The following is a 26,838-nucleotide window of genomic DNA, read 5'->3' as shown; positions in this document are numbered from 1 at the left end:
TCACAGACAGAGAGAGAAAAGGATCTCTCTGGAGGAGGAGGTGCAGGGAATGCTGATCAAATTTGCAGATGACACAAAATTGGGAGGGATAGCTAATACTTTGGAAGACAGAAACAAAATTCAAAGTGATCTGGATAGACTGGAGCGCTGGGCAGAAAACAACAGAATGACATTTAATAGGGACAAATGCCAAGTTCTGCACCTAGGAAAAGAAACCAAATGCACAGTTACAAGATGGGGGATACGTGGCTCAACCACACTACAAGCGAGAAGGATCTTGGAATTGTTGTCGATCACAAGCTGAATATGAGCCAACAATGTGATGTGGCTGCAAAAAAGGCAAATGCTATTTTGGGCTGCATTCATAGAAGCATCACTTCCAAATCCCGGGAAGTACTAATTCCCCTCTACTCAGCACTGGTTAGGCCTCATCTGGAGTACTGTGTCCAGTTCTGGGCACCACACTTTAAGAAGGATGCAGACAAACTGGTGAGGGTTCAGAGGAGGGCAACAAAGATGATCAGGGGACTGGAAACAAAGCCCTATGAAGAGAGACTGAAAGAACTGGGCATGTTTAGCCTTGAGAAGAGAAGACTGAGGGGAGATATGATAGCACTCTTCAAGTACTTGAAAGGTTGTCACAGAGAAGGCCAGGATCTCTTCTTGATCATCCCAGAGTGCAGGACACGGAATCATGGGCTCAAGTGACAGGAAGCCAGATTCCGGCTGAACATCAGGAAAAACTTCCTGACTGTAAGAGCAATACGACAATGGAACCGATTACCTGGGGAGGTGGTGGGCTCTCCCACACTGGAGGCCTTCAAGATGAGGCTGGACAGCCATTTGTCAGGGATGCTCTGACTTGGATTCCTGCATTAAGCAGGGGGTTGGACTCGATGGCCTTGTAGGCCCCTTCCAACCCTACTATTCTATGATTCTATGATCTACACTTGCTTAAAAGTAGGGCCTGTCCACAAGTCCACTTTTCACATGATGCTCCTAGCAAGCTGATATTTTGTGCAATACCGACACTGTGCAAGCAGCCTTGCAAACGCCCTAACATGACCACTTTCACCAGATACTGGAAAAATTCCAAGAACTGCATTAAATGTAGACATTGCCGCTTTGGCACCTTTTCGGGGCATTCACAGGACCACTTCTTCACAACAAAGTTTCAGGGACCCGTCAGTTGTGTTGCCTTCACTATGCCGAAGGAAAACAAAAACCCAGCCCTGTGTCCTTGCTGGACAACCTATTCAGAGGAGTTAAAACCTTGACAGTGCAATCCTTTGCATGTTTACTCAGAAGCAAGCCCCAATGAACTCAGTGGGGCTTACTCTCACGTAAGCATGTATAGGATTGCAGCCTAAGTGTTTAACTGAAATAACTGTTTTTGTGATCATGGTCAACAGTCACCCAGTCTCTGAACCTGAGGGTAGCATACAGACACCATGGCCAGTAGGCACTGGTGGCCCTATCCTGCACAAGTTTGTCTGACTCCCTTTTAAGCCATTAGACTTAGATGGCTTTAAAGGAGGGCTAGATGGAGGATAAGACCACCAAAAGCTACTAGTCATGGTGGCTATATGCTACCTCTACGTTCAGAGCCAGTAGCCTCCAAATACCAGTTGCTAGGGAAGAGCTGCAGGAGGGGGCTATTGCATTCATATCCTGCTTGTGGGCTTCCCATTGAGACATCTGGCTGGGCACTATGGGAAACAGGGGAAGGACTAGATAGGCCTTCAGTTTGGTCCAATAGGGCTCTCTTCTTATGTTCTGATGAAGAATGATTCTGCCCATACCTGTGTGATATTTAGATGCACACCTTCACAAACAGCGGTGATACTCACACTTGCGCGTGTTTATATTTCTGATTGGACACATATGTGTAGACAAGGGCCTGTCTCCAGTATGGATTTCAATGGAACGGAAGTAAGCATGTGTTTAATGCTGTGTTGGAAATAAATGGTACTCCAATATGCTTAACTTGGGGCTGGATTTTTACCATAATGTTTAATATATCTGACATCATCCAGAAGCTTCAGCTAGTCCAAAATAGGGCAGCAAGGTTGTTAACAGGGACTGGCCAGCAAGATCACATTTCGCCAGTACTTTTCCAGCTGCACTGGCTGCCAGTCCATTTCCGAGCCCAATTCAAAGTGCTGGTATGAATATTCAAAGCCCTAAACTGCTTGGGGCCAAGTTATCTGAAGGATCGCCTTTTCCCCTACATGCCTGCCTGGACCCTAAGATCATCCTCAGGGATCCTTCTTCAGGAGCCCCTGCCTAAAGAAGTGAAGCAGGTGGCTTCCAGGAAGAGGGATTTTTCTGCTGTGGCATCCCAGGTGTGAGCTCTCCAGGAGAGGTTCACCAGGCACCTACATTGTAATCCTTCCAGAGCCAGGGGAAGACCTTTTTATTCTCCCAGTATGTTAGCATTTTAGCTTCCTAATCTTTCAGCTCTGGAATTTTACATCTGTATTTTAAATCTGCATTGCTGCTAGGTTTTACTCTGGCTGTACTGTTATACAATATAAACGCTTTCAGATTCGATATTGTTTTATGCTGCACTCTGGTTTTAATTTTTGTGAACTGCCCAGAGAGCTTTGGTTATTGGGTGGTATAGAAATGAAATAAATAATAATAAATAGTCCCACTTAGAGCAGACTCATTGAAATGAATGGGACTTAAGCTAGACTAACACTGGATACAACCCATGAGATACAACCCAAGGTGCGTGTGCATGACCACCTGCAGGAATGGATGGCAAAGGACACAGAGCAACATCTGAAGATACTCTCAACATGTTGTGCTTTGGTTCAGTCAAGGGAACAAGGTGATGCTGTTTAATTATTACAATCCATCTTGCTTTACGAGCAGGCAAAAATATTATACATGTAATGTGGCTCAGAGACTAGTCCTGCTATAAAACAAAAGGAGGTCAGTTGTTTGAGTCACTATAAAATGGGTCTTGGGAGGAGGAAAAGGTGGCCAAGGGGGCTGCCAATCTGGAAAAAGGGGCCCTGCTTCCTGGCTCTTTGAGGCAGGGCTACAGGGACTCAGAGCATTTGGCCTCTTGCAAGTCCTGGCCATCTGGGTGCAAATATTAGCCAGTCTCTGGCTGGGCACAGCCTCAACGTTTATCAAAGCCAGGCATGGGGAAGGCACGGGCAAAGGTCTCAACACGCTGCCGGAGGTCTGACAGTCTCTGCTTCGTCTCTGGGTCGGCCAGCAAGAAGGATTTGAAATCCTGGAGCTTAGCTGTGGGGAGAAAAAGAGAGGAGGACGGTAAGTGTTGCAAACACATGGGGAAGCTGAGGCACAGAGGGGGGAGTTTCAGTTACTCAAGAGCACACCCCACTCAGAATTAAGGAAGGGTTCCCAATAGGGACATACAGATTGTGTAAAAGTCGTTCCATCTGTGTTTCATGGATTGTCAGGCACCTTTCATTTCGTTGCCTGCCCACCCACAGAATCTGGTTTTTTTGTTGTTTGCAAATTTGCACGTGCGAAAATGCCAAATCCCCCCCAAAGCAGATTTTCAGCTTTAGCCTGTGGGGGAAATGCACACTTTGGGCCAGTTTTTTTTTTTAATTTTGCGTATTTTTCTATGACAATGTTCAGGAAAGTTAGAAAAACATTCTGCACGTCCACGGAATCCACCTGACTGGGGGAAAGTTGATCCGCTGAGGATCAGGTCGGATTCATGAAAATCTGAACTCATTTGGTTCCACTGCAGATTTCTCCAACATTCCTAGTTCCCATTCTCTGGACCCCCATTTCCCTTCCATAGTCAGAGTTACCACCTAGGACTCATGGCTTCCCAGCACCACATTCTGCTCATGTTCCCTCAGATACCATGAGTTGGAACTGGATTTAAGCTGGATCAACTGTGCTGATGGAAGCAGACTTCTACACCTTCTCCTTCCCACGGCAGCCCCTCCAGCCCCCAGAAAATGCTAGACAGAGAGGCAGGAGATCCTGCTGAATGGGGTGAGCTGGGGTATGAGGGAGAGGGTGGAACCCCAAGAAGCAGGTGGAGGGACCTTCCATATGGAAAGCCCTTCCTCTTGTTGAAGGCAGATCCTGGATCAAACCCTATGAATTTATTCTCTGGCCACATTTGGACGATTGCAGGGGCAAGACAACCCATCATGGGTTCTTCCCCACCGCCATACATGTGACTGCTGTTTGCATAATTATCTATGATGCAGCATGGGTTGCCATGTCATCTGAACCCGGTGCACGGCATGGCAGGGCTAGCTTCTCACCCACCCCACAACCCCTACTGCAAGCCATGGGTTGTGGCATGGGTAAGAAGCCACCCCTCTGTGCACTGCACTGGGTTTGGACGACACGACAACCTGCGCTGTATCATGAGTAATTATGCAAATTGCAATTGCACACACAGCATGTGCAGGGGAAAACCACACTTTGTGTTCTTTTGCCCCTGTAATCGCCCAAACCCAGTCTCTCCCTCTCTGAATTGGGCCAAACTTGAGAAATCCAGGGGTCCAGTTTTGCCACTTTAATCCCTTTCATGTGGTGGAAAAATCTTCACCTGCTAAATGACTGTATGTTAAAGGCACAGAGCAAGGCCCATAAAAGAGGTGGCGACCCAGCTTACAGGGGGTGCTTTGTAACCTGATGGGTCTTAGCTGAATCGAGAAATTCCATCAGTCAGAATCCAGCAAGGCATGTAATGAAATTATCAAACAGATCACCAGGACAGCCCACTAAGGTGCCAAATTTGTAGCTAGTGCAACTTCCACTACACCTTGCTGATCGCAACAGAATATAGCCAAACATGCTCCGGAGGACCTGGCGTACACATCCAGCCATCACAACAGACTAGCTTTCCATAACACACCAACAACTTACAAGTTTTCTTTTTGACATCGAGCCCAATCTGGATTCCTTCATCAATGAACTCCACCACCTTCTCGAAATCGGCTTCCTGGAACCGGCGGGAGGTAAGTGCAGGTGCCCCTACGGGAGAAATGGAAGGGAACTGGGTAAGAGTGTTGCTCTTGTCATCCAAAGACCAACATTACAAATGGACTGCCTGAACAATGCTGTAATAATAAATCGTCCAGATGAATCTGCAGTAAGGGTATCCTGCCAACCCTAGATTTAGATACAGGAGATGCCAGAAAGGGAGGGAAAGAGTGGGGTACGAGGGAGGGAGGGGGGAGGGAGAGAGAGAGAGAAGAAACATGGATTGTAGCGCCCCATCCTAGTTCAGCCTCCTTTCCTATTAATGTCACACAAATCAATTCCCCAGCGACGTGGCACATTCTCCAAGGAGGCTCCCTCTTCATCCAGCCTTTGGATGCTATGGGATGGCCCACAGAGACAACGGAGCTTCCTGCACAGCATTAAGGCAGAAGAAAGGTGCTAGAAACCATGAAGTCTGAGCTCAAGTCCTTAGAGATCACATACATCAGCCATCCCCAGCCTGGTGCTCTCCAGATGCTTTGGACTTCAACTCCCATCAGCCCCAGCCAGCATGGACAATGGTCAGGAGTACTGGGAGCTATGATCCCAAACATCTGGAGGGCACCAGGTTGGGGAAGGTTGATATATATACTCTGCACTAAAAATGAATAAATCTTCTTTGGCCCAAGAAAAGCAGAAGTCTGCAAACTAAGCTGATTTGCATCTATTTTCTTACTCTGCTTAAATTGATTCTGCTAATTATGGGGAGAGGCAAAGATATATAGAAGGCTCTCAAATGTCTGTCCCCACTCTGGCTTCTGAGTTACTTTCAAACCTATCTTTGCACCCTTAAGGGCTAGAAAAAACCTGAACCCTAAGATTCTCCACATGCTGAATTCTGGACCCAGCACTATCATCAATGCTCACAAGGTGTATTCATGGAATGTGTGCAGTGCACCTCTTTCCAAATTTCCATAACCTTCCTCATCACACACACACACACACACAGTTGTTGTTGTTCAGTCGTTCAGTCGTGTCCGACTCTTCGTGACCCCATGGACCATAGCACGCCAGGCCTTCCTGTCCTGCGCTCTCTCCCGGAGTGTGCTCAAGTTCATATTCATTGCATCCGTGATGCTATCTAGCCATCTCATCCTCTGCCGTCCCCTTCTCCTTTTGCCTTCAGTCTTTCCCAGCATCAGGGTCTTTTCCAGAGAGTTTTCTCTTCGCATTAGGTGGCCAAAATATTTGAGCTTCAGCTTCAGTATCTGTCCTTCCAATGAGCAGTCAGGGTTGATTTCCTTTAGGATGGACTGATTTGACCTCCTTGCAGTCCAGGGGACTCGTAAGAGTCTTCTCCAGCACCACAGTTCGAAAGCATCAATTCTTCGGCGCTCAGCCTTCCTTATAGTCCAGCTCTCACAGCCATACATTACTACTGGGAACACACACAGTAGTCCTGGGCAAAAATAATGGATGTCATTTAAAAAGCAAGAGCCTGGGCGAAGATTTGGGTTTCTTTGGGGCAGAGCCTGGATTATTGTAGTGTAGATTATACATAGCTCCAAACACTTGAAACAAACACATATCTTTTAACATTATTATTTAATACCCTGCTCTTACCAAGACGCAGACCACCAGGTGTCAAGGCGCTCTTATCTCCAGGACAGGTGTTCTTGTTAGCAGTTATAGACACAAGTTCCAGGACCCGTTCAGCCCGGGCCCCATCTATGCCTTTTGGTCGCAGGTCCACAAGCAACAGGTGGTTATCAGTGCCACCTAATGTGTGCATATGAGAGAGAGAGAGAGAGAGAGAGAGAGGTGTTTTCCCCTGTAGCCTTCCCAACTCACAGCCATCCTCTCTACTTCAAAATGACAACAAAGACATTGCTTACAATGCAACTAGAATTGCCCTGCTGGTGGGTTAAACATGAAGGCCTTTTAGCCCAATATTCCTCCCTTGCCGAGAAGGCCTCTTGTTCATGGCTAGCATATGCTGATAGATACATTCATAGCGGATGACTCTAACTTACTCATCCTAGTGACTGTCTCCGCCCTGCCCCTCCCCAGCAAATCTTGAGACAATTTTTTCCATAGGTTAACTATGTGTTGCCTGAAGAGGTTCTTTTGATAGCCGTTCTGAACCTGCTTCTCTTCAATTTCATGAAAAAGGCCCGAACCAGACATTGATTTACTGCACGGCATGGGGCAGGGGAGACTCTTACTGGGAAGGCAGGACATGGGGAGGGGAAGTTAATCATGGTGGAAGACTGAGGAGATCAGCCTTCTCATCCTGTGCATTGCGTTCCCAGTTAAATCACAGCCCCACCCCCACCCCCACCCGTTATTTAAGGAAAACAAGCTACATCACTGCATGCTACATATTACGTGAATGTTTAGTTTGGCACAAAGTGCTCTATGTTACCTTTTTCACATCTGCAAGTTGGAGATACCATCTTGCTTGAGTTCATCCTTGGCTGAGGAGGGATTTGAACCAGCACTCCATCTACTGATTGCAACGCGTTTCAAATTCTTCCATAGGCCTTTTCTCTCTCCACTGAGCCTCAATAACATGTTTCTGCTGACAGCTACAGACCTTCACATCTCCATGCTGCGCAGCCCACTGGTCCCTACTACCTCTATCCCAACACCCCCTTCATCCTGCATCAAAATAGGGGCTACGACACACAGAACTATAATATACGATCAGTAGAGTCAAATAGGGCACCTTTGGCTGGGCTGTACCATTTCAAACTGCAGGTGGGGAAGCGCATGGTTTGCATTCTACCCCACAGTAAAAATTCCCTGCACACACAACGTGACTGGAATGTCACAGAGAAGGCTAGGCTATAATTCTTCTCCCTTACACACTAATTTCTATATACCAGGTGGCCCAAAAGTGGGTATACAGTTGTTTAGAATGTTGATGGGAGGGGGAGAGAGTGTGTGAGTAGAAGAGGTGTGGGTGGAGTCAGAATGACAGTAGGGAAGAGTGAGTGACAGGGAGTTGATGGAATACATTTCAAGCACTTATGAGATTAAACAGTGTTAAACAAATGTAAACGTGATAAACAAATAAAAAGTAAATAACCTATACTGTATACCTACTTTTGGGCCACTCTGTATGCTGGGGGCTTTTAATATAGAGGAGTACTAAAATACGCCCCCCCCCCCCCGCCTGCAGTCAGAAATGGTAGGGCCCAGCAAATGCTGCTTCACATGACTCTTCCGATCATGTCTTTAAACTTAGAAGCAACAGATGATCCTCACTCTACCTGAAACCAGAGTGTATCCTCGCTGCAGCAACGCCTCAGCCATGGCCTTGGCATTCTTGAGCACCTGCAGGCAATACTCCCGGAACATGGGTGAGCTGGCCTGCAACAGAAGAAGGGATACAAAGGGGGACAAAAATCAGCTCTGCTCTTTTAAGCAACACTACGTATGACCTTCTATCATACCAGGCGAAGGCAGGGACAACCCAGTCTGTTCCACCCCACCCCAGTACAACCAAATGACTAAGCCCTTGCTCCAGGGTATCCCCTATGGTCGGCACTGGACTGGTCCAAAAACTAAAAATAAAATAAAGTATAATCAGTACTTTGACTGATGCGATACTAGTAAAGCAGTACATTATTAGAACAGCTAACTGCAATTGTAATTAGCATAACTAAAACTACCGTCTTCTAGAAGACTCCAGAGCTCAGTTCTTCCCAGAAACGTTACAGAGCCACCGTGTCAGATCACATGGAGGACTCCCCACAGCAAATGCAACGGACTCAGTGGTAGCTGAGTCCCGGGTGCTTGTGACCTATGCTGCTGTGATGGCTAGTGGTGTGTTCGACCCTTCCGGAATCCTTCTGCATACCAGTTCAGAGATGCCTGCATTTACAGCTAGGTCATTTGACTAGATCAGGACGGGAGAGGGCAGATGCAACCTGGGTGAGAGGAGCAGGACACGCGAAGCTGCCTTACACTGAGTCAGACGGCCGGTCCACCTAGCCCACTACTGTTGACACTGACTGGCTGTGGCTCTCCAGGGTTTCAGGCAGGATTCTTTCTTAGCCTTACTTAGAGAAGCTGGGGATTGAACCCGGGGCCTTCTAAATGCGAAGCAGGGGCTTTACCACTGAACTCTGGCTCCTCCCTGCAGCCCAAAGGGACAGGGAGTGTCTACTCCCCAACATGGAGTTTGTATCCCCTGATCCAGCAAGACTGGGCAGCAAGTAGACTTCATTGTTGCCATGATGAATTTTTTTTAAAAAGCCATCTCCCCTCTGAGCTAAGGGGACTTCATGGAATAGTTATATACTGGATAAGTACTACGTATTTATAAATAAAAATGGTTGACCGTAACTGATCGTGGTCATATAGCAGGTGGTCAATTGACCGGCATCCCAGTCACTAGTGTTGGCAAAAAAACCAAGGTAGCCGGGGTATGAGCTGCACTTGCAGAATCAGGACCAGGGAAGGCAGGGCTGAGGTCAAGGGCAGAAGGCAACACAGAACCAAGTTCAGGTTACTGAGGCAGACAGGCAGGACTAGGAGGAATGCAGGGCAGACTGTGAGCACAGGGGCCCAAAGCAGGAAGGTAAGATGGGCTTCACAGGAGGCGCCATTTATTTTGAGACTCTGAGAAATGCTCTTGCCTAGCCTATCAGCAGGCTCTTAATATTCTTCGCTAGCCTATCCGCGGCTTCCTTTTTGCAGAGGCTGCTGGGATTATGAGGGCCTAAAAGACCAAGATTTGCCTCATTTCAGGTCAGCAAGGGAGCTGAAATGGTCAAACAAGGAATTGGCTAAAATTCTCTCTCACACACATATACCCCATTCCCATAGAAAATGGGGTAGGGCCCTCCATTTGCCTTACCCACCTGTTTCAGTGCCACAGCGACAGCAGCAATTGCATGGTTATGGGGCCCTCCTTGCAGAGAGGGGAAGACAGCAAAGTTGATTCTCTCCTCCAAGTTATAGGGAATCTCCTTGCCAGTCTTCTTGTCCACAGAACGGACACCTTTGCGGTAGAAGATCAGCCCAGACCTGAGTGTGACAAAGTGGTGCAGGCATCACATCTCCCATATTAGAAGGGGTGGAGATTCCATAACAATGGTGAAAACACAGGCTCCATGACCTAGAACAGCCTTCTCCGACCTTGTGGCCTCTGGATGTGGATTAAACTTCCATCATCCCCAGACACCAGGCCATTGATGGCTGGAGAAAATGGGAGTTGAAGTCCAACACATCTGGAGGGTGGAAGGTTGGCGAAAGCTGACCTAGAAGGTACAAGATAGGCAAGCAGGTGGGTGAACATATGAAACTGCCTTATTATTCTTTATTTATTCTTACTCATTTTTTCCTCTTGCAAGAAACCCAAAGCAGCTGACCTGGTCCTCCGCCTCATTATTTCATCCTCACAACAACTCTGTGAGGTAGGTTAGGCTGAGAGTCAGTGACTGGCCCAAAGTCACCCAGTGAGCTTCATGGCCAAGTGGGGACTAGAACCCGGAACTCCCGAGCCCCAGTCCAACACTCTAACGACTACAACACATGGGCCTTATACCAAGACAGACCATTTGTACATCTACCTCAGTATTATCTACACTGCCTGGCAGTGGCTCTCTAGCATTTTAGAAAGGAGTCTTTCCCCGCCTTACCTGGGGATACCAGGGATTGAACCAGGGACCTTTTGCATGCCAAACAAGTGCCTTACCACTGAGCTACTGTCCCTCCTGGTGCACACGTAGCAAAGATGGGGAACTTGTGACCCTCCAGATGTTGTTGGACCACAACTCCCATCATCCCTAATCACTGGCCATGCTGGCCAGAGCTGATGGGAGCTGCAGTCCAACAACATCTGGGGGGCTCCGCACCCTTGGTGTAGACAAGAGATGCTTTCTGCCTTTGTCCTGCTTACCTCGCTCCACGTAGCGTCTTGTGAGTCGTGCTGGTCACCAGGTCAGCATAGTCAAATGGAGATGGGATGACTTTGGCTGCCACCAGGCCACTAATGTGGGCCATGTCAGCCAGCATGTAGGCCTTCACCTCTTCGCACACCTGACGGAGAAGGACAGATCAGTCCCTTGCTCAACCTCCCTGCCCATTAATCGCTGCCACATGTCTCACAAGAAAGGCACAGTCATCCCAATGGGGCAACCCAGAGCAGCTGAAGGTCCAGCTACCCACATATCCAAAAATATTTTGCCCGTGTTAAAAGAAAACAGGCTCCATTTTGGTGCTGACACCTGTTTCCGTTGGACTTTACTGTGGAAGGGGAGGGGGAAGAAAATAGAATATTACCCCCACCCCACCCATGTCTGTTTCGTTTATTCAGCTTAACTGTTGCCTGTCCTCCCACCGCACCCAGGGGGCACCTTCTTGATACGGGCGTAGTCGATAAGGCGAGCATAGGCACTGGTGCCAGCAATGACAAGACGTGGGCGGAAGAGTCGGGCAGTCACTTCTAGCTGGTCATAATCAATCAGTCCTGTTGTTGGCTGAATCGGGGCGGGGAGAAGAGGGAGGAGCAATACGTCAATGCATGAGAATTAAGCCAATACCGCACCATCCTTCTCACTCACACACACACACACACACACCCCAACGCACAGGAAAGACCTGCACAAACACTCATGCATGGCAATGCACAGGACAGCCACAGTCCCTAGGATAGTGGTCAGCAAGTGGCAGCCTTTGCGCCAAGCTCAGCCCGCATAGGAATACCAATGATCGTACTGCTTACCAACCCCTTGCACCCAATGCCTTGTCAGCATGCTTGGAGCTCGCTGAGGCTACCAACAGTCTGGTGTCCTGACTTTCGGAAACGGAGGAGACTGCAGGAACTTCCAGGCTACATAACCCACGTGCTTTCAAATTCTAAAAGGACTACAGGGAGTCTGGCTGGAAATAAAAGGATACTTTTAGTGAAAAGGATATCCTTTTTAACACCACCTAACCTCCTTGCTGGGTGGGGTGGGGCCAAAGAAAGCGGCCATGACCATTTGCAGAACCTTAGAGGGCCGGATTTGTCCCTCAGGGCTGAGGTTTTACACCCCTGACCTAGGCTCTGCAGTAGGATCCTACGTCAGCTCTTCACATCTCAACAGGTACTGCCTGGTGAAGGAGAGAAACCCCATGGTACATGTCAAACCCTCTCTGCTCCAAGAATTGGGAGCAAACAGCAAGGAAAGCTGTGTAAATCCTGACAACCTATCATCCTGCTTACCACAGACACTTTCATAAATGACAATCAAGTTGCCCCCATGGCTTCCTACCATGCACGCACAAAACACAGCTAATACTTCACACGCGATTGCATACATTTCCTAAACATGCAGGCAAAACATCACATGTGTCTGTTCTCAATATGTTGCTGTCCTCCTTGGCTCCAGAAGAAAATCCAAGAACAGACAGGAACATGTGCACAGAGGTACACACACACACACACACACACACACACACAGACTAATGGTTTCTGCTGACTCACATTTAGTTTGTAGGGCATGGATTCGAAGAAGATGGACGTGGCCGAGATACGCTTGACGTCAGACATATACCCATGCGTCAGGCTGCCAGGGAGAAGGAAGACATAGTCAGGACAGCATATGAGCCTCGGTCATAGCCAATGTATGACCAAGGGACCAAGTAAGAATTCTTCCACCCAATGGGCCCACTGGTTTAATAGGTACCCTCCCATCAAGTAGGAGAGCCATTTTGGAGGTCTGAAGGACAATTCTATATGGCATGTTTACAAAGCGAAGTGTGCTCCGGGGGTGGGAAGAGCCACCCATCTTCAACATCTCCCCTGACAAGAAGAGATACTAGGAGCTTCTACAGGCCAAAGCTGAAAAACCTTTTGCTATGATAAATGAACTGACCTAGGGGCAGGCAAATTCCCTTCTACTATGGACCTTACTCTTATAGAGAATTTCATCATGTCTCCCAAAATAAAAAAAAGCCCATCCCAAATCCCATATACAAGTCCTTCGTTACGCCCTATCTGCACTGTAGTTCTACCTCCCTATCCCATATCCTTCAGTTACCCCTCATTTGGGTTTTTCTTAGCCCTGCCAGCTCCCAACTCTTTATTTCCTGATTTATTTATTACAGTTCTAATCTGACCAATAACTAATGGTCTCTGGGCGGATTACAAGCCATTAAACTAAAATGCCACAGAACAGTTAAAAATACAAAATAAAATGCAAATATTTAAAAGAATAAAATACAATATAATGCAAAACAATAACCAGCACAGGAACTGATAAAACAGCCATAATAGCCTAGAACTAGGTCTCTAAAATGCCTGGGAGAAAATAAAGATCTTTTCCTGGAACCGAAAAGACAACAACATAGGTGCCAGGAGAACCTCTTTGGTGAGTTTATTCCACACGTGAGGTGCCACCACCGAGAAGGCCCTCTCTCTTGTAGCTACCTGCCTAGCTGCCTTGTGCTTCATCTCCCCCTCTTTCACTTCAGTTACCCCCACCACGGCAGTCTCCTCCTCCATTCAGTTCCTTCGAGTTCTCCAATAAACAGAAATATTCCCTTGGCTTCCCTCACACAAGTTCCACTCCCCAACCAGTACATACTGGCCTCCATCGGGCAAGTCCAGGCCCATGAGACGCTCATGGGGCTGCAGCAAGGCTGTGTAGGCAGCAAAGTTGGCAGGGGACCCCGAGTAGGGCTGGACGTTCACCCCCCAGCGCTCAGGATCCAAGTCGAAAGCCTCAAGAGCCCGGCGTTCACACAGCAGCTCAATGCGGTCGACCACCTCAGCGCCACCATAATACCTGCATCAGAATGTAAATGGGAAAGAAGCGTTAAAGAGAGACAGAGAGACAGCGACAATCCACTGCCCCGTTGTCACCACAATCTCTGAACCAGAGAAGAACAAAAAGAAAACCCTATCTATCTCCTCCATGCCACCACAACGTACAAAAGCGGTTTCCAAGGCAACCATCCCCTAACAAAGCTTCCTGCACCCCTCTTGGCTGCACATAAGCACTTCACAATTGACTTTTCCCGCACCAGCTTCTTCATTATCATATTCTTTCCCCTGATGGCAACGTCCCTTTCTCCTGCCTCCCTCCACTCCTAATACCAACCTTAACATGGTTTGCCTGCATGGCTGGCACTTGTGGCCGATCGCCACGGTAACAGCTTAGGCCCTAGCTCCACCAGGCCTGAGATGGGCCCTGCCCAAACGTTGGTTCTCTTTCAACTGAGACCTGTTCTGAGGGAGGCTCATTCCACATGGCAGGCAAGCACCAGGCCCTTGGAGAGTTCAGCAGCCGTTGTATTCTCTCCCTTCAGCCTGAGGAAAGGGCCCCCCACTATTCAGGGGAACATCCAGTGGCAGAAGGAAGGGAAAAGGGAACTTCCTCCACCTGCTACCAAATATGGACCCTCTCACAGTCCAACCATATCCTCTTCCCACTTATTGCCTTCCTCCTTCAGCTTATTCCTCTTATTGCCCCCTTCCCCTAGGCCCACCCCCTCGTATGTTGGTCTCCAGGCTTTTGTGCAGGTTCCCCCCATTCTTAAAATGTTGAAATGTGTCGCCTAAGGCTCAGTTACTGGCAATAACAACCTTAACCTAAATTATGCCGATATGTATGGAGTTTTGCCCTGCCCCATTTGCTTTGGCCCTGTCCCACTGGGATGCCGCCCCCAAGAGCTTCTCTGAAATGGAATTCTGCCTTTGGGCTGAAAGAGGTTCAGCTTTCCTGCCTTATACATTATAGTCGGGAGCCACTTTTTCATGGGTCCATCCCATTTTTATTTTATGTATTTATTACATTTCATATACTGCCCCAAAGCCAAAGCTCTCTGGACCATTCACAAGGGTTAAAACCATAAAATTCAGCAACGCAATGAAACATAATATAAACCTTTTAAAATGACACTATCCCATAGCATGGCATAATACTGTAGCATTTAAATCTGCACTGCCCCATGGGCAGGCCCCTTTTACCTCACTGTTATTCCCAGTTCCGGATAAGCAATGACTGTACGGTAAGAACCCACAGCGGTAGTGGGCCTTCAAACAATACAGCGAAACCGTGAGATGGAAAAGTGCCTGCCATGCCGTGGCCATATTGTCTACAGCAGGGGTGGACAACTTGTGGCCCTCTAGATATTTTGGCCTACCACTCCCATGACCCCTCATCATTGGCAATGCTGGCTAGGGCTGATGGGAGTTGTAGGTCAAAACATCTGATGGGAGTTGTAGGCCAAAACAGGGGTGGGCAACCACAGGTTGCCCACCCCTGGTCTAAAGGGCATCCCTATCTTGCTGCCTCCTTTCCCCCTTAACAGCACTCCCTCCCCAACTCCTCATACCCAACTACTGTTCCTCTCAGACTTCCCTACATTCTTGTCCTCTGCTGTTCCCTTACATGTGGCTTGTGGTTGGCAGGCCCCACCAAAATGTGCTTTTCAGCATATTCAGAAAGAACCTGGAGGCAGGCCTAACAAGCTTCAGCTTTCCTCTTGTCTCTAATGCCAGCCCCACTGGTATCTCTTTGGTATGTCTTTAACAAGTCAGCATCAACTTCTAGTCCCCACTGACCAGGCTCCATTGATCCGTTTCCACAACCCTTCTATCCCTATTTGCTCCCCCCTTCTTTTTTTACCAAGCTGGTTGCACTATAATTTGCGTTACCTCTTGCCAGGGTAGCCCTCTGAATATTTGTTGTTGAGGCAGGATCCGAGAGCCTCTAATGCAGCTCGGCTGCAGAAATTCTGGGGTCAGGGTGAAAAAGAAAAAGATACAAAGGTCAGGGAAAAAAGAAAATGGAGTCACACACATGCATCAGGCTGCAGCGGAGGCAGAATGACGGGACACAGGTGAGTGGGAGAGTCCCTGCTTTGCATGCAGAAGATCCCAGTTCAACCTCAGGCATCTCCAGGTACAGCCGGAAAAAATCCTTCCTGGAACCCTGGACAGCCACTGCCAGTCAGTGTTGACAATACTGGGCTAGACAGACCAAGCGTCTGACTCCATATAAGGCAGCTTCCTATGTTCCAGAGAAGGAAAGCGGAGTGACCAGCAGTACTGCTGAGAAAGCAGCTTCACTGGGCATTGCCACACCATCCAGCTACAGAAGAGGGAGTGGTAAGAGGCAGGGCCACTCCATCAGCTCAGCTGAAAGACCAACCATTTTGGCTTCTCCTCTGGTTGAGCTGTTTCCATTCCAGGTGGTCATGATAAGACAACCTACTGGGCATTATAAGAAACTTATCACATTAAGAAGCAGTGCCAGAGTTTTCTGGTTTTCCTTCTTCCTCCCTATCCCTTTTCCTTTGGTGTTGTGTCTTTGGAGTTGGTAAGCCTGAAAACAAGAATGGCCTTGTTTTTATTGACCTGTAAGTTGTTCTGGGAACTTTCTAACTGAAAAGCAGGGTATTAACACTTTAAATAGATACATAAATAAGACGAAGAGCTGTAAATGTCCATCTCTTTTGTGCCACATGCTTAAGAGGAGAAATAGCATGAAATGGGGGCGGGAGGAGAAAATCCGGACTGGGACCATGGAGGGGGAGGGTCCCACTCTTCCCCCAGTGCCATTTTCGCACTAAAATTTACCACCACCACCCCAAGCTGCTGTTTGTTGCAGTGGCACCTCTGGGGGCAAACCACAGTAGGGAAATGGAAGATTTTTGGTAGGAAAAGGATGGGCAGGAAAAGTCAGACCCTCCCTTCCACCCGCACCTGTGTATCATGGTCCTGATCCAGAAAGAAAGAAGAAAAGTGTGTGTGTTTTTTTAAAGTCTCAGTTAGATCTAGGGATGTCCGAGGAATCCATTTGGGGAGTGGAGCTCAGTGGGTTTTCGCCAGCTTGGCCCCCCCAGACTTTGAGTCAATCAGTACGACTTGGTGCACGACGATTTGGACCAACTCATGGATGGGGGGGGAGGGTGTGCAAATCACGATTTGTGCAAAATCATGGCCATAAATAGCACAGTTTGCACAAAATTGTGACTGTAAGTGGTCCAATTTTTGCAAATTACATCATTTACAGCCATGATTTTGCACAAATTGCACTATTTATGCCTGCAATTTTGTGCAAATCAGCCTGCGATTTTGCGCAAAAAAATGCAGTAAAGTTCCTGGGTTACAGGAACTATCACGCGGCTCAGCTCACAAATAGAAGCCAAGCTGGGTCCGTCATGGGGATCCATCAGGCCCCAAAAGAGCTGGATTTCCCCATGGCAGACAACCCTAGTTGGATCACCACATGGAAAATGTATTGTCCATTCCAAGTCTAGGACACACTAGAATCCCCTCTTCATCCATTACCATTGCAGGGGAGGCAGTGAATGGAAATACCACACTGTTTTATCACTCCAGCCACGCTATGTACAGAAGATTAGACCTGTGTATTCTACATTCATTTATCCAGATTAACCATAATTTCTCCTTTTTAATACTTATATCAACCCTTATGGCCCTGTAGGCAGAACTATAAAGCAAAGCTGAAAATTCCAAGCTATTTAAGATCCGTTATTTGTTTATTTACGTATTGACACTTAGGAGGGTTGAAAGCTTTTCCAGCCCTATTAAAAAAATCAATGCTGTCACCTAAGAATTTGAAATATATTTTCAGTCCTGAGTTTAATACTTTGTATTTAAATGGTGCATTACTTATTTTTTCCTCCTCAAATATATATATATATATATATACTTCTTCAAAGCCAATGTTCTCAAAGTGGTTGACATTAAAATTTAAACAGAACAAAAGCAACATAAAACAGCAATAAAAGCCAATACAAGAATTAAAACAATCCAGTTTCAAAATACAGCAGCTAGTCTTCATCTATCATTTATTTCTTAAATGTACATACTGCGGATGATGTCTGAGATTTAAGCAAGTCTCCCCTTCAGTAACATACTAAGAGATAACACTAAATCACATCCCTTATAGAAGACTATTTCTGGCTCAAAACCCATCAGGATAAGTTTCCTTCTATGTTCTATCAAATATTTTCAAACCTTTTATAGTTTGCCACTTTTTTTTTTGTTTGCCAAACTTTATACACAAGATATTTAAAGCACTTTGCATACACGATCTCAGCAATACTTAGAACACTCCAGCAAGGTAAGCCAGTAGCATGGCTGCAGTGAAATTTGAACCAAGGACTTTCCAGCTCTCATTCTTTGCCGCTGTACTGGGATAAGACAAATTCATGGAGGACAGGCCAACCAATGGCTATTAGCCAATGGAACCTCCATGTTCAGAGGCAGTGGGGGCAGAACAGCACCAGCAGAGCAGAGGGTATTGGCCAAGCCTGTCTGTGGGCTTCCCAGAAGCATCTGGTTGGCCACTATGTAGATAACAGGATGATGGACTTAAGAAGAGCCCTGCTGAATCAAATGGATATTGTTGTTATTATTATTATTAATAATAATAATAATTTCATTTCTAAACCGCCCAATAGCTGAAGCTTTCTGGGCGGTTTACAACAATTCATAAGAAAATAAAATACAGCCTAAAATAGAGCATAAAAATTTAAATATACAAAGGGTTAGCATGTGCTTAAAGGGTGACGAAACCACTCTTGAGAATGCACCTCTTTGCTAGGCCTGGGCCCATGGGGCCCCCATCCTGAATCTATTTCTCAGGGGCCAGGAATGATTCCCCAGAGCCCTAAACGTTCATTGGTTCCAATAGTTTCTTTTTCTTAGCTTAATTTTCATGCAGGGGGCAATTGCCAAGGAGGACTACAGCTGGGGAGGGAAAGGTTAACTCTTTCCTCTCCCTCCTGTTGCAACACACACACCAATCTCTCCCAGCATGGCAATTAAGGGCACAATCCTATCAGGATATGCAGCCGCCTCCAAACTCAGAGGCAACCGCCTATGCAATGCAGGGCAGGCAGAGCACAGAGCGGATCCTCTCCTCTGCCCTCTGGCCACCCTTCATTCGCAGCTAGATGCCCGATTTCTGCAGTCTAGCTATGGGACTTCAGAGCGGGGGGCGGGGGAGAGGCTGGATGATGCATAGGAAGCATTGTACCAGCACTACCGCACTAGGCAGTGGGGAGGGGGAGGGGCAGCAGTTTTCCAGGAACTGACCTTGGAGCGCAGGCTCCGAGGTCAGTTCCCAGAAACTGAAAAATCCCATGGCCGTCTAGCCACTGTCTAGCGGCCACAGGATTGAGCCCTAAACTTAGAAAAAAAATTCCATTGGTTTGGGATGATCTGGGGCAGGGTGCAAATTAACTGAAACATTTATTTCATCTGAGACAACCTGGATGAGAAATTAATTGGCTGGCTTTGCCTCCTGGGAAATGTAAATAAATCCTAGTAACTATTTCTACATTTGCATCAACATAGGCACATGTTATGCAGATTTACGTCCTATGGACCCGGCCCCAAATCTTTTAAGTGCTGAGCAACACCCTTGTGTATAGGGGTCCAGAAAGCAGACAACACCAGGCACTGGAGGCATACAAAGGATAAGGCATCCACCCTTTCATGCTCCACTCCGGGGCTAAGGAAAGAGACGCCTTCTGCCACCCACCTCCGAGGCAATGAGTTCCAGCCCCCGGCACTGCCGGTCCTTCTCTTGCTGCACCAGCTCCCACATCTCAGGGTCGCTCTCCGCCAAGCTCTCCTGCCCGGTCCAGCCTGCCGCCTCCTTGGCAGATGCTGCAGCTGCCTTGCTGTGCTGGGCCCGCAAACTGCCCCCGGCCTGGCAGCATCTCCGCAGGGGCTGGCAAGGAAGGAAAAGAGGAAGGGTCACAACAGGGCCGACCCATGGCATTTCAGGAACTTAAGCAGAAAAATCCAAGTGGCGCTCTTCCCACACATTACAATTAATACAGGGCACAATCGCTACACCAGGAAGTTTCTTTGTGCAAGTTGCAATTCAAGCATCTGCTTTATTGGAACATGTCAAACCTGTTTGATTTCTAGGAGGCCCTTAGTGTTTATACCATGTGACTAGCTAGCCAGTGGTTCACAATCTGGGGCCCCTGGCTACTGCTGGGCTACAATTCCCATCACCGCCAGTCCACATGACCAGTAGTCAGGTGTGATGGGAATTCTAGTCCGACAACATCTATAGACCCACTCAAAGCTGGGAACCGCAGCATACAGCAGCCTTCCCCAACCTGGTGCCCTCCAGATGTTTTGGACTTCAACTCCCACCAGCCCTAGCCAGCATGGCCAATGATCGGGAATGATGGGGGTTGTAGTCCAAAACACCTGGAGGGCGCCAGGTTGGGGAAGGCCAGTGTATAGAGATAGGCCTAAAGTCACTAAGGGAGCAATCCTTTGCAGATTTCAATAGAAAAAAGTCCTACAACACCCAACATTCTCAGCATAGCATAGAGCAAGTGTGGTGTAGTGGCTAGAGTGTTGGACTAGGACTCGGGAGATCCGGATCCTGGTCCACACTCGGCCATGGAAGCTCACTGGGTGACTCTGGGCCAGTCACTGACTCTCAGCCTAACCTACCTCACAGGGTTGTTGTGAGGATAAAATGGAGGAGGAGGAAGAGGACTATGTAAGCCGCCTTGGGTTTCTTGCAAAAGGAAAAAAGGTGGGATATAAATGTAATAATAAATAAATAAATAAATAAATAGCTGGCTTCAGAATGCTGGGAGTTGTAGGGCTTTTCTCCCGTCTAAACATGAATAGGATCATGTCCTAAATTAGCTTCATTGACTGAGTGGGGATTTCAGCCCAAAGCCTCCGCAGCTTAACACCAGGACTCCACTCACTGTGCCACGCTGGCTCTTGGAACTGCCAACTGGAGTTTTCGTTGGCTGTTACGTTCCCTGTCAAAACTACGGCTATCATCATGGAAACCAGATGGGTGGTGAGGAATTTATATTGCAGCCTTCTATAACCTAAGCCGGCTGTTGATCACAGTGGCAGTTTCTGCAAGTTTGGAGAGCGGGGTGGAATCATCCAAGCAAGACACCTTTATTAACATTTCTTCTAAAAGATCGACTAGACGGCAGCGAAAATAGCTAGAGTTCATCAGCAACTTCCTTCTAACTTGTCCCAATGAATTTACACAGAATAGCGTTTGCTATTACAGTATTACACAAATGGAGGTCAGAAAAGGAATATTCTGGCCCCTTCCGTCACCAAACAAGCAGCAGGGTGAGAACTTGGGAGACTGAGCTGGGAGGTTGAGGGGAGGGGAGGGGAGTCCATTTCAAGGCCTGCTGAAACACAGCCGTCTTTGTGTTGCAGATGGGCAAGCAAGCCTCATTTGCGCAGAACAGCAGAGGCCTCAGCTTCAGCTGCTGAACGCTGAGTTGGCAAGTCCTGCCAGGAGAGAAGTTCTGCACACAGACAGACACACTCACACACAAAGTTTGTTCGCTTCATTCCCTACTCCTGAAGACCTTTCAAAGCAAGCCAGTCCCCGCAGATGGCGGCCAGCAGCATTTGAAAAGGAGGAGGTGGAGGAGGCTCACTTTCATTTTGTTTATTAAAAGGGCTGCATGCAAAAGAATCTAAACCCCATAATCTCAGCTGCAGATGATGTAACCGGCTCCCCGAGGTTGCATCAGCGAGGAGGGAGAACTCTGGAATGCATCGAGATTGGCAGAAGAATGAAATACTCCATCATCATTAAGAGAAGATGTTTTTGTGTGTGTTTTTTTAATTGCTCTCTAAATTGCAGAGTTAATTTTTTTTAAAAGCACAAAAGCACACATTTGTTTTTGGCTGGATTTATTTAAACATCTGAATAGAGTTTTAAGCTTCATTGGCTGTAGTAGAAGCTTAGTCCTCTCTCTCTCTCTCTCTCTCTGTTTTTAGACTTGCAATCATGTTACCTAATCCAGATACTTAGCCCACAAATCAGAAAGCGATTTTCAGGGGGCAGGTCATTTTATTGACCTGGTTCAAGAGGCAAAAACAGCAGCTATCAACAGAGCTGGTGCCAGGGTGAAACCCCTGCCAAAGAGACTTTGGTAAGGTGATAAAGCAGCTGCAAAAGTTACTTTTGTACCTGTTCCCTTCCCCGCCCCTTTACCCCCGGCTGAAGGCCTCTTTTGCCATTCCTTTCCCTTCCTTCCCTCAAAGCTGCAGTGTCAGATAGGAGGGGGAGAGAGAGAGAAGAAGAAGAAGAGACGCTACCAAAATTAGCCTATAAAAGTCAGCAAAGCGTGACTGCTCGGAGAGGTTCAGCTGATAATAGCGTCTCAGTCTTGAACGTCAAGATAACTCTTCGCCTCGCTCTCCGCCGCATCCAAGAGCCATTAGCCAGAATTAAATAATAATTGAGCAGCAGAATGGCAAAGATCTGTGCCGCTGTATCAGATCGCCTGCTATAACCCCCAGGCGGCTCTATAAACTCCTTACCTAAGAAGCTTGGGTTTCTAAACTTGCGCGACTTAATATTACCAAACAAGAACAACAACAAAGTAAAGAAAAGACAAAAAGCAAGGGGGAGGAAACCATCAATGGGGATAAATCTTCGCTGAAAGAGCAAAACTTTTTGTTGTTGCATTGGGTATTAGTAGGGGTGGGAGGAGAGACACACAGGAGACACATGGGAACTGAACTGCCTATGGAAAGCAGCCATCAGTACAGGCCTCATTGCATCCCCTCCGCCAGATGTGTGAGTGGGGGGAGGAAGGGGGCAGGATGAAGGGTTAGGTCAGACCACTGGTACTTTGCAGACCAAGTCATACACGCTCCCTCCAAGACGCTGAGCATATTCAAATGCCACTGCTGGCGAAGCACTTCTTGGAAGTGACTTGTGCAGCTACAGGCACCCCCCACCCTGACCCCTTGCAGATCTCTGCACCCCGACCTGTGTGTCCAAAGGAATCTGACCTCCTTCCCCCTCTTCCAGGAACATCATCTGTCATCCGCACACCTTACCTTGGCAAAGTGTCTAAAAGGAAAAGGGAGCATAGCAGCCTGAGGTGCAGAAAGTGCAAACTTGTTCTGCTAGCTGTTGCTCACGTTAAGCGCGTCCCAAGACCTGCGGGAAATCCGAAGGGAGGGCGGTGGGCTGGAGGAAGGGAAGCACGTGGCTCTTCCTCCACCACTGCCAGTGACTACCGGCTGCAAGAGGCATCCTGGGAGATGTAGTTTCTGCTCTCGATCCCGCTTTCCGGGCTCTACTTGGAAGTCCGCCAAGCGGGACCGGGTCGCTCGCCCTTCTGTTGGCGGCGGCGATTGCGCTCTCGCTTTCTAAACCTGTGAACGCTGCAGGCTGGTGATTCCGATTTCGGTGGGGCTGTATATCCATTCTGGGTTTCAGTCAGAACCAGCCAGAACTCTAAAGGAGCTGTCCAAGGTGCTGAACCCTGGCCCCAAAATAGGTTCAGCGCCTTGGATATCGCTCCTTTTAAGGTTCTGGCTGGTTCCGACTGAAACCCAGAATGGATTCACAGCACCGCCGAAATTGGAGCCACCAGCCTCCACTGCCTGTGAAAGAGATTCCGCGTCGATAGTGTGTCAGAAGAGGGTGACATTCTGGTTCATTAAAATTAAGCAAATGCAGTTCAGTGGAAGCAAGTGCATACTGGGGCAAAAAAATCCCAACTTCATGTATATGCTGATGGGATCTGAGCTAGCAGTGACTGACCAAGAAAGAGGTCTTGGGGTGATGGTAATTAGATGAAAATGCCCCCCAGCGTGCAGCTGCTATGAAAGTAAATTCCATGTTAGGCATAATTAGGAAAGGAGTTGAAAAAAAACCCTGCCAAGATCATACTCCTCTTAGAGAAATCTATGGTGCGACCACACTTGGAAGACTGTGCATACGATTCTGGTCACCACACCTAAAAAAAAAGGATATTGCAGAGTTGGGAAAAGTGCAGAAAAGGGCAACTAAAATGATCAAGGGGCTGGAGCAACTCCCCTATGAGGGAAGGTTACAGCAGCTGGGATTGTTTAGCTTGGAAAAAAGGAGACTAAGGAGAGACATGATGGAGGTGTACAAAGTGATGCATGGTGTGGAGAATGTGGATAGGGAGACATTTTTCTCCCTCTCTCATAATACTAGAACCCAGGGTCATCCCATGGAGCTGACTGATGGGAGATTCAGGACAGATAAAAGGAAGGCCGTCTTCACACTTTGCTACCACAAGACATAGTGATGGCACCACGTTGGATGGTTTTAAAAGGAGATTGGACAAATTCATGGAGGAGAAGGCTATCAGTGGCTACTAGTCTTGATGGCTATATGCTACCTTCAGTACCAGAGGCAGTATGCCTATGTACACCAGTTGCTGGAGAACATGGGTGGGAGGGTGCTGCTGCACTCTTGTCCTGCTTGTGGGTTTTCCTTTGGCGGCTGGTTGGCCAGTGTGAACAGAATGCTGGACTAGATGGACCTTGGTCTGATCCAGCAGGGCTCTTCTTAAGCACAGTTTTTGTTCCCATTGGTATCAATGGGTTCAGAATGATACTTTGAATTTTAGGGCATCTCAACACCAGCCTAAAATCCTGCATTCAAAAGTGGAGGGGGGGGGAATACCCCGAAACAGCCCAAAATGAGCATGCTCAGTGAGCACGAAATGCTGACAGACTTTGGGCATCTCTACACTAGCCTAAAATCCTGCATTTAAAACAGGGCTTTCTGCTTCCGTTTTAAATACAGGATCACAACGACTCCCTTTACACGCACTTCCTTCCCCCCCTCCCCTTCTCCCCGTATCTGAGTCTTCCATTATCTTTCATTGGTCTAGCTCCTCTTCTTGCCGCAGCGCTTTTCCTCTTTTCACTGAGGGAACTTATGTAATTTGATAGCTCATTATCAGCAATCTATTTAAAAATGGAACAAAGGGCAGTTAGTGCAGGAGACTGGGGGGACACAGTGTCATGTAAAGAGCGTGCAAACTTCCATGAAGGAGCAATCTCAATTGCAGCATAAAAGTTCCTTGTGAAGAAAGCCTCTGTGCCACAGCAGAGTACCAAAGAGTACGGAGTGCATTCTTTGATCCTCATGGGAGTTTAAAGAGCTGTTGATCCATAGGATTACTATTCTGTCCCCCCTTTGCCAAGCTGGTGTGCCTTAACATCTACAAAGCAGGTGAAAATTAAACAGGCACATCTCTCTGCCATTACCACATCCCCATGCCAAGGGTGGCTGCACCCGCTGAATTTCTGGCTTTGTCATGTGGCTGTCATTAGCACAGGTTCTTTGCCAGATTAAAAAAAGATAGTCAATCCTACTGGTTTATCATTTTATATGGTGATGAAAAATGTTTCCCATGGCAGGGCTCCTGTCAGTTGGACAAATTCAACAGATTATAGATTTTCCCAGCCTAAAATTAAGTGATGGGGAAAAGGAGCTTCACCTGTTGAATTTCCGCTTGCCAGGCAGCTATTAAAGGCATGTCATGAGCAGTGCCAGAAAAGGAAATGGTCGACCCTAGAATTTTGATGCTCAGCCCAATCCTTAATTAACTGTAGTAGAAACCAAGGCCAACTTGAGACCCCCATACCGTTCTTTGTGGAAATTATACAGTGACTAAAGCAATGGGATGTATTGTCTGATCAAGGGAGGCACCAAGTTACCTGGAATGTTGCCATTTCCGTCTTCTATGATTCATTTGGTCTGCTCTTGGACTACTGAGGATGAGTGCCCCAGGGACCACAGCAAGCCTTGTAAAACCCCTCCAAGGTCGGAGACAGCGCTCCAACCTCAGAAGGGGGAGTCTGAGATCTGGTCCCAGGGCCCTTCCCCTTCCAGCTGGCATGGAGAGAACTGTGCTGGCTGCCTCTCTGAGGTCTGAAAAGCAGCCTCAGGGCCTCAGGAAAGGGGGCATTCCAATGGGCAGGGAGGGGAGGAGATCAGAGAGGCCAGAATACAAGTTATCCTGAGCTTCCTCCAGCCTCCTTCCTTCCCCCTTTGAAATGTCCTTGCTAGACAGGCTGAAAAGCCCATCTAGTGAAAATACATGTGATTGGAGAACGGGGAGGTGAAGACTGGCACAGGAAACTTGGAAGCCTCCAAGTCTGAGGGCTTCCAAGGGGCGAGGGCGCAATCAATAGGATTGCACCCTTAGTTTTCTCATAACACTTCTCCTCGCCAAGCACTGAAAGGACTTCAGCTACGTTATGCCCATAAACCTTACCTCCACTCTCATACGGTAGCCCAATAACCAACCTACACATGCTGCTGGTGCCAGTTCCAGGTTTGGGGGGGTCTCGGGCAAGACATCCTCCATGGGCCCCCTCCCTTAGTGAGTCTACCTTCTCACCGCCATTGTCACCAACTGCTATTGTGCCTCCTCCTCTGTCTCATCATTGCGACCACTTGCTTGCTCGACAGGGAGAGAGCCAGAGAGCAAGTAGGCAGCGGCATCTCCTGCTTCTTCTCACCACCACCACTGTCAGGCCCAGAGCGAGAGGCAGGTGACCAAGCAGGTTGCAGTGGTGAAGAGGAGGAGCAACGCCAGGGATCTCCAGGGGTGCTGGCTCTCAGCAGGTGCCCGACCATGCCTACCCTTGACACCAACCCTGCACGCTGCAGGATCACAACCTTAAGCCATTCCTAGATTGGATCGCTTCAGACTGTGGACAGAAGAATCTCATTATTCGATACTCTTCCCACCCACACACTCAAAAAACCCTCCTTACCCATAGAAAGCTAACAGCAAGAACAGTTCAAGGGTATTCTCCATCATGATGTGCTAGTTTCCTATTGCTGAGAATCTTTAATCAGGAAGCATTCAAACCTTTGATTCCTGCTCTTGCAGGCCAAAGTGTTGCAATCCAAAAGAAGCTGAGTCACATGATTCTGCTCTACGTGTCAAAGGGTTTTTGTTATGCTTATATTACAGCAGGGAAAAGCTAAAGATGAGAGGCAGTGCCTTGCCTAAGGATAATCAGTGTGTTCATGGCAGAGCTGAATTTAATAGCTCCTGCTCTTAACCACTATGCTACATCAGCTTTCCTGGGTACACTGAATCAACATA

General features: G+C 47.7%; 1 protein-coding gene across 1 annotated transcript; it reads right to left on the bottom strand.

Annotated features, from left to right (window-relative positions):
• Positions 1-1,844: 1,844 nt before the first annotated feature.
• Positions 1,845-22,902, bottom strand: SHMT2 (serine hydroxymethyltransferase 2). Its single transcript, XM_084836597.1, has 12 exons — positions 22,787-22,902; positions 19,458-19,649; positions 15,596-15,675; positions 13,521-13,721; positions 12,419-12,500; positions 11,307-11,429; positions 10,850-10,989; positions 9,810-9,975; positions 8,214-8,313; positions 6,562-6,717; positions 4,882-4,989; positions 1,845-3,261 (listed from the first exon to the last, which is right to left on the bottom strand). Exons 1-12 carry the CDS (start codon positions 22,817-22,819, stop codon positions 3,134-3,136), a joined length of 1,509 nt encoding a protein of 502 aa, XP_084692723.1. The 5' UTR covers positions 22,820-22,902; the 3' UTR covers positions 1,845-3,133.
• Positions 22,903-26,838: the final 3,936 nt, after the last annotated feature.

The sequence above is a fragment of the Heloderma suspectum genome, chromosome 2 (assembly GCF_057233095.1).
Source record: "Heloderma suspectum isolate Gila_16-S chromosome 2, 16-S_ref, whole genome shotgun sequence".
Lineage (NCBI taxonomy): Eukaryota > Metazoa > Chordata > Lepidosauria > Squamata > Helodermatidae > Heloderma > Heloderma suspectum.
The sequence above is the reverse complement of the archived record's forward strand: the minus strand, read 5'-3'. Positions and strand labels throughout refer to the sequence as shown.